This window comes from Ptychodera flava, chromosome 7 (genome assembly GCF_041260155.1).
Source record: "Ptychodera flava strain L36383 chromosome 7, AS_Pfla_20210202, whole genome shotgun sequence".
Classification (NCBI taxonomy): domain Eukaryota; kingdom Metazoa; phylum Hemichordata; class Enteropneusta; family Ptychoderidae; genus Ptychodera; species Ptychodera flava.
In genome coordinates, this window is record NC_091934.1 from 21,496,699 (window position 1) to 21,508,584 (window position 11,886).

Here is an 11,886-nt window from a genome sequence, read left to right on the forward strand (position 1 = left end):
TGTGTTATAGGGAACGCATTACAGTTTATTCGGTTCTGCATTACGTTAAATGATATAAGAAATTATCAAACAGCTCTAGCTTGGCTTTACAGAACCCGGCAACCATTGGAATGTTCTTATTTCCAAGGCAAGGCCAGTGATATGCGTTCGCACTATGACCATATTGTCAGTAAATCCCACCTCTAAGCTTTAAGAAGGTTGACTTCTTTTGAGTCAATTTACGATTTTCTTGAAATTAACTTGAGTAATTTCTAAACCAATGCATGAAGAGTGTTGAATGTGCCTTTGAGTCAGAGAGCAGACTCTGGGGTCGGCGGCGCGTCCCAGAGGCGCGCTGATGTGTTTCCAGCTGTATGTGGTAACAAAGTCTCTTTTGATCTTAAGGTAAAATGCTTCTCGGGGTGAGCATTCGGACTCTCAAAGTTTTACTGTTTCAGTCTACCACTTGTTTGGGCTCATTTTGAAGATCATGGAGTTAATACAGCGTTCACCGGCTTATTTTTGAGAAAATCGAAAATTTTCAACCCCCGGAGAGTCATCACAGGGATGGTGGCCGTTGTGAGTTTCATGTGTCGGTAAATATTGGGTAATTTGTTTCTCTAGCGCCAATTTTTGCACGGTGACCCCGGAATTATACTCTTGGTTACGGAAAGTTTGAACAATAGTTGAAGATCTTTCAATTTTGAGGCGCGTTCAACCTTAAATAAAATTCTTTGATTTTCAAATATTTATTTGGCACTGTTTTTTGGGGCTTATATATTGCGCAAAAATGGCAGCATGGGATCAAATCGGAGCTTTCACGCACTTTTTTATTGCGTAAGTTTATAACCTTTTGTGGCATTTTTACACATCAGTAAATCAGCGAGAACCATCCGCTCAGGCAGTATTGGCCTGCAAAGTTAAAGACTTAAACTTTGGCCAAAATTTTCTTATGTGAGACTTTCAGCCTCTGACCACATCAAGGATAAAAGTCAGGGGTCACCGTGCACAGTATGAGACTACTACTAGAGAAACAAATTACTCAAAGTTTACCGATATTTGAAATTCAAAATGGCCGCCATCCCTGTGTTAAATCAATGGGGGAATAAAATTATCGATTTTGGAAATAACTAAAAACCAATAGGGTGAGAAAAATTTCACTCAAAGAAGTTTAAAATGAGTCCCCACAAGTGGCAGATCAGAAATGTATTGTACAAAATTTAGATTTTGAATATCTGTCCCCGAGGTGCATTCTAGCGTAATATCAAATTCTGTCGATGTCACGGTGGTGATCACTTACAACTACTTTTCTGAAAAGTTTCACTTTCTAAAACCTCATGTAATCAAAGATCATTGAAACTTCCATAAAATTACGATAGATGTCTGATTATTAAAACTTAGGCAGGAAGCTGTGCCCATCGAAACTAAATAATATAAACAGTTTATCTCTGTGCGACGGGGACATCTTAGTGATAGTGGGAATGGGTTGTCATAAGTGATAAATTTGGGGCACTCCTGAAGAGAGAATTATGCGATTGGAGAACCGTCGCTTGACAATGACAGTTTATGATTTATTGCCAATTCCTAACACTTAATATTGCCTCATTGTTATTTTGACAGTAAAATTAGTCTTCAAATCTATCACATCACGCTCCAACGGGACTGAAAGGTCGCTCGCAGTATTGAGGCGAATCTGTGGGGCCAGCCATACGGGTAGCACGCCGCGTGGGTCGAATCGCCGATCACCGTCCTTCGGAGTCCTCGGCATCGAGTATAGAAATTTTGATTTTGGGCTCTAAAATTGACTAAAGGTGATTATTAGTGAATCAAATGTGTACTTGTAGTGGCCACTTAAGCTTTTCGGATGTCCAAAAGAGCAGTCTGGGGTTATTTTTCCCGTGAGCGTATTTGTTTGATTTTTCAGTGAGGAGTGAGGTGGCGAAGACGACGCTACCGTGACATTACGTCTGGTTATCTTTCTCGTACACCCGAGGGGTATGTTTACTCTTTCCGCGTGGGAACCGGAATGTTCTCATTTATCGGTTGCAAGTCTCAGAAAATGGCTCCACCTCCCCAACCCACCCATCCCCGTTTGAAAACAGAAGTGGATTAGCATTCCCTCTGCATTAAGTTGATTTATTCCTGTCATCTGACAAATTTTCTATCAACACATGGATGATATAATGATTGGGCTGACATGAACGCCGACGTTAAACTCGAGCTGTGATCATACCGCGTATACCGGTGTAGTGGGTAAAAAAGCGTTTCGAAGACAGACAATCGGACTGTCAAAAGTTTAAAATTCTTTTCTGGGTTTACTATATTATAAGTGGACTCGCTTTGAAATTGTAGAGGTAAAAACAGACACTGAAGTGTATTCTTATTCTTGAAAACTTAAAACTTTTTCAAAAAATGTAACATGGAGAGAGCATGCACAGCTCGTCCCGAATCAAAATACAAGTAAATTTGGTGACACTCGCTTCTATAATCAAAAACTTTGTATAGCGTCCCCGGATGGTTTAACCTTGACCGTGAAGAGAATATGTTTTAAGGTTTTTTTGTTTTTTGGGTTTTTTGTGTTTTTTTTTTTTAGTTTTTGGGGGGCAGGGGGGCAAAGTGTATAAGCAGAAGTAAAACAGTTTCGTTTTCGACGCGAGCGCGTCAACTCATATCTCTGGTTCACTAGATATATTACGATCGGAGAATGTACAGCATGAATAAACAAAACCAAATAAGTTTTAATGACCGATAAATAAGTATTTTGCGGTGCCTGTAATACAAAACAACACTTCTCAAATTTGTCACAAGATGGCTGCCATTCATCAGAACATGCATGTGTTGGCTGGCGTACAAGAGAAAAGTGATTGAAAAGGCAGCATGCATTTTCAACCGATACTCTTTTTTGGTCTGCAAAAATATCCAACAAATTTACGCACAATAAACGTTGGAGACTTTTTTGAAGTTTAATGTCGGACTGACAGGATTAGATGAGTTTAAAACAGGAATATATCATCTGGAAAAGTCTGCACCGTATATTTAAATTAAATTCAATCAACGTTGCTGTGCTTTCGCTGTTTGAAGGATCTTTCTCGGTTCACTCAAGGGCAATACTTGTGATCACGCATTTGATTTGTTTACTTGTTTGTGATTTAGCATTCGAGATGGCGCATATCCTATAGCGACTGAAAACAAAACAACTCCTCTGATCGAGGTATTTCTGTACGCTACTGTCTTTCCATACGTATCGAGAGGACAGGAAATTGAATATACTCGCATCGTCTACACAACCCGTCACGGAATTAAAGGGTACGTGTGCGCAGGAGATACTCGACGAAATATGGTGGATCATTGAGGCAATTATATTTCATTTACTGTTGCTATCATTAAAAACGATCGCACATAGATTAAATGCGCTTTACTTCCCGCAGTGAACCCGATAAACGTTTAAGACACGGCAGGGGGTTTACTTAAATCAGCGACATATCAGCACTGTGACGGAAGGCAAAGTTTACGACGAGGTCGTCGAAAAAGTTTTCAGATGTTCCCGAAAGCGGCGAAGTTCTGCCGCGTGAGTGATAGTAGTGGGCGTGACTCAGCAATATGGTAAAAAAAGCCGATACGTATGCAGGGGCATTTCACCGCAGACGACAAGTCTGTTGTACCGTGGTTGTGGTCAGTAGTCGTCTGCGCTATAACAAGTCTTCACTGCTGAGCCCACACATGAATCACGTGACTGAAAATTAATGTGAACAAACTTTGCTGGAATATATTTAAAAAAGCAAAAAAACACGGTGATTAAAAACCGATTTTCCCCTCGAATTCAAACGCCTTCAATGGATATAAACTTGACCTTGACGCAGCCACGCGCCCAGCAGACGACATGCAGCCCATAGATATGGGACGCACACGCTGTAAACAATGCTCTTTAATTATTAATTTATTTAATCGCTGAAAATTGTGTCATTTCTTTTCTCCGGTATGGAAGGTATTAATTTCAATTCCCGTTTCGTAAGTTCAGCTTGAGCGAGTGAGTTCCGCAAACAACGAGACCATGTAACTGAAACCCCGATACCACGCTGATGTAAGTTTTGAATCGTCTATTCCGGCTAGTGTTGATGTCATTGAGCCAAAATATCCTTGTGCTCGGTGGATTTTGTTCTACGTTGTTGTCATTTTCTTTCGCCTTGTTTTTTAATTTTCACGACTGTCGCGCTTGAGTACTCGGCTGGTAGTGGTACGCCCACTAAGGTATACAGAACGCTGACATGTAGGCCTACTGTGCGTGCAAAATGACGCTTTCACCTGTAGAGTGGTTCTCGCCGCGACTCAACTATATGCATGTGTAAGCCTGCGAAAGAAGCGGCGCGCAACGCCGTCGGCGACGACAGATTCACCCGTATCGTCAAGCAGCAACTTTAGGCGAACAAGCCTTGATTTCGCACAGGGGATACCGTGACCATTGACAGAGTCCAATTTTGACTTGATCTCCTATTTGCCCGGTCAGAAAAAACGTACAGGGTTCACCAACCGTACACGGAAATAAAAAATCGCTGACCACGTTCATGATTTATGTTGCGCAGAAATTTGTTGTCCTCAAAACCGCTGATACAAGGCAAAATTCGCACATTGTCATGGGTTGACCGTTGTAAGATTGATACTAAAAGACATTTCAAAACTGACCTCGTGTCGGTATCAAAGTTCCTTGTAAAATTTCATGCACCTATAATGACCCCTTACGGTGCCCGTAGCAAGTGTCCAAATGCAGTGCGAATCGCTGAAACTATGGTTTAAAATAAAAATTTGACCACTCAAAAAATTCAACCAACTGATGTAACATTAAATAATATGCGGAAAACATTTCTGCCAGTATATTGACCCTTCAGGTCTGTATGAGGTTACAGCGTGATGCTTATGAACATAGGAGTTTGTAAGTATATCCAATGGCTATTGTTTACTCACGAGTTCGGCTCAGCGGTTGGTGTTGGCGGTGGCCCGGGCGACAGCAGCAGCGGAGGGCCGTGAATTATCGGGGCGACTGGAGACGAGAGTTTCTCGGGAAACATGGGTCGTCGTTCCGGGGGTGTCGTCGGGTACTTCGACCGTCGGCTCTTGCATGGGAACGAAATCGGAGAGGCGCGGTACTCAGGCATTGGTAAAAGTGAAACTTGGCGTAAACTATATACACGGCCCATTCAACATGTGACCGCTGTAAAGCAAGCACTTGGTGGTTGGTGGCGCACTGTACCATTACCCGGCGCGTGACTTCCGGGTTGCGTTCGGGGAAGTCCCCAACCGTAGAGCATTCAGTTCTCTTTAGATGTGTCAGTATTGCTATTCGTGTTATTAGTTCCCCCATGCTAAAAACGTGTCTTCCGCGCCGTCGTTTTAGCATTGATTCTCCCGAAATACCCCCAAGATAACCTCGTTCGCAAATGGTTCTACTGGTGGAGTGGTACCCGATCATTAGAATGTGTGAGTCACCTAAACTGCGGTTGTTCCTGTCTGCCGGGGTGGGTTTTTTATTTTCGTTCGGGGTCAGGGGCTGTGTTCGCCGTTGGCATGCAGTGCACGTCGCTGTTTCCAACAAACAACATTAGCATCAAAATTGCGCTGCGAGCAAATAATAGAGTCTTGCGTGCTTGATAGTTTAAGTGGGTTCTTCTATCCAACCGTGTCCGCTGTGCAGTGTCAGGCTTGTCCCCGAGTGAATCCAGGCACGGTGGCCTGGCCTGGTTGGGTACGGTTAGACGGTCGACAATCTAGGGTACGATTCCAGACATGCAGCTACTTGCGAATGGGCAGTTTGGCTCCGTTTATTATAATAGCATAGGCATTCAAATGCAGCCGTATACAATGAGTGGAAGTACATGTATGTCCCATTATATATAAATAACTGTTCCGTTTGAACTGGGTCACTTTGAACTTCGGGCTATAAGTTCAAAGTGACCTTCGGGCTATAAATTTACAGGTGAGCATCCCGGGCGACTGTATGTACACTTGCGGGTCAATATAACATCGCAGAAGCCATGTGTATGTGTGTGCCAGGGGCCAACGTGTTCAGATTTCGCCAGTTGGCCGACAACTCGCCGACGACAACATTGCAACAATACAGAAAACGATTATACTATGCACTTTACAAGAAAGCAAAATATACGCGAAAACGCAATATATGTCGACGATGAAAGCCCAAATTTTGCCACAAGCAGTCCGTGCTCTCGCAACCTGTCTGTCTAATGCTCACTTCCATTCATCGGTGCAGCCAATCAACAGATCCGAAACTAACTGTATTGATTTTTTTTTCAAAAAAATAAACAAAAAAAAGTGGAACGAGCGAGTACCGGTAGCTTTCTGTAAAACAAGTAGCCGCAGACTTTGGTGCCTTTGTGGGGATTTTGTTTTTCTGGCGATTTATACGGCATCTATGCTGCGCTTTACTGTGGTTACTATAGAGCATGCATCACGCGCGATATCATATTCGGACAAATTGGGGCATTTTGCGCATGTGTGTTTGGTAAAAGTTGTCAAAACCCTGTAGATGTCACTTTAGTTTCAATCATAAAATCGATCTATAAGCACCCATTCGCCATTACTGTAAACTTTCTAAAGTCTCGTCAGAATTTTCCTTCCAAATATTTATTTTTGCCCTGGCATAAACTGTGACGTCATCAGAAATCAGTCCCACTGAAATGATGTAAAATGGCAAAGACATCGAACAGCGTTAGTGGGCATAGCGGTCAAGAGATCGCCGACAACATTTGGAAGTAAACTTCTCGCAGTTTTATCAATCAGGTCTCGAATCGATTTTCCGTGCAAAAGCTATCACTGCCCGAGTAACCGAGATTCTACCAGTTCTTTGTTGGCCTAGGGCCTAGTTCATCAGTTTGTTGACAAGTGAAGCGCGTTTTTTTCTATGATAAAGTCAACCTAATTATCGTCGTTTATTCTATGCAATATTTAAATCATTAAATTGTCCGGGCTAATTTTACCGACAGTACAGGAAGTCCTACATTCACTCATTCTTGTTGAAATTCGACAACATATTTTTTCTCGTTTCCATTGCAACGAGCATTGTTCAAGAATTTGTACCAGGAATGATGTAAATTATCTTCATTCTATTTGTGACAGTTTTTCCATTTTACCGTAAATCTTTTAATGTTAATTGCTGCAAAATTTCTTTTCACAATTTCAGAGCAAATTTGAAGTTTTAACCGCTCTGGACTAGTGCTACGTCAATCATACGCATGGTAGAATCACCTCCATAGGAGGGTGTACCATAAAGCTAGCAGGCGGTCACACAGTTTACATGTCCTTGTCCCCTCTATGCGAGAAGTTTATTTCATCCTTGGTTAAAATTCGACAGGGAAGCAGAAGTCCGAATTTCAAAATTACAACCTGTAATTTCAGTAGAAATATTTCATTGATAATCAATCAAGTGGTTTCTAACAACAACAACAGCGCCGCCAGCGGTAAACTAGATGTTGAGTAAACACCTCGCAGAGAATAATCAAAACATGTCCACAAACATAGTTGTATTTGGCTACTTGTGGTTTTGAGGAAGCTTAATTGAAACATTGCAAAACACTACATTTTTGTGTCCATCTTTCTGCGGACGAAAAACGGACATTTACTGGTTTAAATGCATAATACTTTATTTTGTAACTAGCTTTCACTTCTCCTATTTCGGAGAAAATTTTCTTCCATCCTTCCCACTCGAATAGATACATGTTCTTGCTTCTAGGGTGTCGCAGACACATTCCTTTTGTCACCTGCACTATTTTTTTGGTGAGGGAGTTCAGAGAGTGTATTCGATCTCCTCTCCGCCGTGCAGTGGCGGGTCATGTGAAGTGCACGTTGATGGAACTGAAACCGGTGGGTTTGACATTTTGAACGAGCGGTGGGATAGGGGTTTATCGGGGGCAAAAATGCATACAAGAACAGATAACCGAACAAAAGGTAGTCTCCGAGGGGGAAGTGATCGTGCCTTCTCTTGATTGGTCAAATTTCATTCTTCGTAAAACAGTAGTCTCAGTGAAATTGTTCAAAAATAAAGCAAACGGGCGATAAGTCAGAAAAAACGGGAAGAAACATAGCATCTCGTGTTTCTCATCTCTTAGCACTTGTGACGGACGCCTTTGACAGAAAACAGAAACAAGTTTCAGTGTAAACAAGTAAATTACTGACCTTGAGGTGCAAACAAATTTAGCCCAATCAAGTGAACGACGTAAACACTAGTGCTCGCTGAAGCTGACTCTACTGGGCCAGTATATGTACTCCTATAGTCGGTTGGACTTTGATAATTGGGTCGGGGTTAACCAGGCACCAAAAAAAACACACTCTTCGCTGTTTGCGTTGAAGAACCATCTCACACACAGATTAAAGGGACAACACTTGTAACTTGATAAATATTTTCCCTATTTTGTTCCAGAAAGCTACAATTACTTTTCGTCTCCTGATGCAAAATATTGTATTTCTTGTTCATGAATTTCACCGTAACCATTGCAAATTTTCCTTATACTAAATACAGCATTGACTTTTATATTTAAGGTAGTATGCACCTCGAAGGTGAAAGACTTAAACTTTTGCTCTAAATTTCCTCAAGGAATCTTTCAATCATTCTCTTTCAAAATCAAGAATAAAAATAAGGGGTCATCGTGCAAATTTTGGTACCAGAGAAACAATTTAACCAAGATTTACCGATATTAGAAGTTCGAAATGGCCGCCATCCCTGTGTTAACTCTATGGGGAAAAACTAAGCCGGTGTAAAGTTTTCTTTCACCAAGAGCTTTAAAATGAACCCCCACATGTAGTATATCAGAAGAGAATTGTAAAAGTTTGAGAGTCCGAATGTCTGTCCCCGACAAAATAGCTGTAAATTTTGATCATGCTATTGTCATTTTGGTCCTAGAACACAGGTATGTTGTTTGATTCAACTGACTGAAGTATATGCTAATATGCAAATGATGTACCTTGTAAACACGATGCATTGTGGGTACAGTGTCCGATATTCTTGTCGGCAAATGAATTCCAGGCCGGACTGAAATTGAGTTGTCAACAGTAACATCGGACATTGGACACATAAACGCTGTATTGACGAGCTGAATAGTGTCACAAGTTGACGTGATTTTAGGATTAGAATACAAGACTGTATTAATATTTTACAAAACGGGACAAAAATTTTGGAGAAAAAAAACATCAAGGGTGCAGATAATCTTTTGAAAGCGCGAGCGCTAGCTTTATGCCGCTCATGGAAGCACAGCATCGCAAGCTACAAGTAAGGAGATAACAAATTTAGGCCAAAAGCCCATTTATTCTTGTCCCAATACTGAATTCCAGAGACCAGCAGTAGCCAGAGCGACAACTTGCAACTGCAGTAACCCCCCCCCCCCTCCCCTTTCCAATCACTATAGTTGTTAGTGGTGATCATGGACCTGTCTACAGAGAATTAGTTTGAACGGGTAAAGGTGGTATGCCTCTCGAAATGAAAGACTTAAACTTTTGCTCAAACTTTCTTTAATGAAACTTTCAGCCATACTCTTGCCACGTCAAGAATAAAAATCAGGGGTCACCGTGCAAACTCTGATACTAGAGAAACAAATTACCAAGCATTTAGCGATATTTGAAAATCAAATGGCTGCCAACCATGTGTTTAGCTCTATGGAAAACATAACATTTTCGATTTTCGGAAAATCTGAGACAGTGAAAAGTTTTCTTACTGCAAGAGCTTTAAAATGAGCCCTCACAGTGGTAGATCAGAAAAGAATTGTAAAAAGTTCTGAGTCCAAATATTTGTCCCCGGGGTGTATTTTATGAAAGCAGAACTCTAAGATCTTTTTCATATTCAGATTTTTGTGGCAACAATACAAAGGTGAAAAAATATCATAGCAATTTGTACTCGCCGTGCCAGGCTTATTTTTGATTACGTTCCATTCATATTCTGTTTTCGGGCGAATAAACTTGAATTTGGAGTAAAATCGAGTGTCCAATAGCTCAGTTGTAATAGCGAGAATTGTAAAATTAAATATCTGACAAAAACTGGTGATATCTTTGTTACTTCCTATAACGCGGCGTTGCCAATTCACCTGGGGCATACCAACGACATGATATGTAGCCATGAGTAACGACAAACAGTCAACGCGGGGGCAAAAACCAGGAAGGTCGTGCAAAGGTGACATTGATGTATGGAACAACACATAAAATCCGCATAAAGTCGTGCTTTTATTAAACAGCATTCTTTTACAATCTCAATATTTCCTTGTGTAACTGACACTCGCACTAGAAAATTAATTGCATCTCGGTGAGATAAACCTACATTGTACAATTGTCATTGATTCTCACAACTTAAAACAATTCAACCCTTTATCTCAGATGGCGTGTGCCGTCATAAAGGTGGAACGGGCAAAATGTTTGGGGGTCAGAGAGGCCACATTTCAGAGATATGATACGTTGTTCATTGTTGGTGCCATCCACACGAAGAGAACATTTTTAGAAGTTCTGTTTAATATTTCGTGTTTGCTTTTCAGAAGTCAGTTAATGACATTGCAGTATGTCACAGTTCAAATAATTTACATCACGGACACTCCACAAAATGACCGTGGTTACATGGACGGTTGCCTGCTGAAGCCGATAGCTGGTGGCGATCGCCAAAGAAAAGCCATACAACCGTATAACAGCAATTTGTACTTGTTATTTCTTTGTGGCGATTTGTACTGTTTTGGCGCTCACTTCTTAAATGTAACCAGTTTTCCCTTTTGCAGCATTGCTTACCAAAACTTCCATTGTTCAGCTATTCAGGGACACAAACCAAGCGCCGTGGAGGATTCTGGGCGACTGATTATTAGCTACAACATGGTTTTTAAAGTCGACAGCTACACTCGTCGAATGGATTTTGTATCTGACTTGCAAATCGGATAGACTTCGCAACGTTTTAAGGACCAGCAGCTCTAACTTTTGATGTTTTTTACGCGTACTTGAACGTGAAAGACTTAAACCTGTGCTTAAACTTTCCTCATGAAACTGTCACCCATTCTCTTGTCAAATCAAGAATAAAAATCAGGGGGTCACCGTGCGAAGATTGGTACCAGAGAAACCTATTACGGTACCTAACAGTTATCGATATTTGAAATTCCAAATGGCCGCCACCTCTGTGTAAACTCTGTTCAGGGGAAAAATAAAATATTCGATTTTCGATAAACTAATTAGGCCTTTACGTGATTTTTTCTACTCGAAGACCTTTCAAATAAATCTCCAAAAATGGTTGATCTGGTGGATCAGAACAAAACAATTGTAAAAATTTTAGAATCCAAATTATCCAAATATCTGTCCCCGATGTGCATTTTACCATAATTATGCAACTATAATTTCTTGTTCCGCTTCCTAACGCATGTGGAGATACACAAGTATTCAACTCGTCAATTCAGCCTGTACACGTGTAAACTGCATTGTTATCTTGACGAGTGAATTCTGGTCCTGACTTGAATATTCAAATGTTAAAAATAACAGAGCAATTTTGCACGTATAGACGCTGCGTTGACAAGCTAATTAGTTTGGGTTTTTTAGCATGCTTTGAGGAGTAGAACAAGAACACAGTCGACATACACAACGACATTAATGAAAAAGTCACCAAACTCTACAACTACTGGCCCTTTTTATTTAAAGTTGTATATCTAAACATTTCTGCTCCATACGTGATGTCCTAAAAGAGGTTGTTCATACATTTTTTTCCAATTCTTGCGACGTGTTGGTGAGTGTGGCATTAAAGGCGTGTTCTTTGACCCCGGGGTCTACCAATTACACACTTGGCAATTCCTTTTTTTTCCATTTTTAGTACACTGACAAAGGATGTAGCAAATATACACCTCCGGCATGCATTGTGTCATCGTTTTGTTCTGCAAGATTAGTGATTGGAAC

The 11,886-nt window shown here is 40.9% G+C and overlaps 1 protein-coding gene across 1 annotated transcript in view; it reads right to left on the bottom strand.

Annotated features, from left to right (window-relative positions):
- LOC139136996 (receptor-transporting protein 3-like) overlaps positions 1-5,185 on the bottom strand; it is a 31,732-nt gene extending 26,547 nt beyond the window's left edge. Inside the window, exon 1 of the mRNA XM_070704875.1 lies at positions 4,939-5,185. Within this exon, the coding sequence (XP_070560976.1) occupies positions 4,939-5,171 (233 nt within the window). The 5' untranslated portion in view covers positions 5,172-5,185. The remainder of the gene's footprint in view (positions 1-4,938) is intronic.
- Between the last annotated feature and the right edge of the window lie 6,701 nt (positions 5,186-11,886).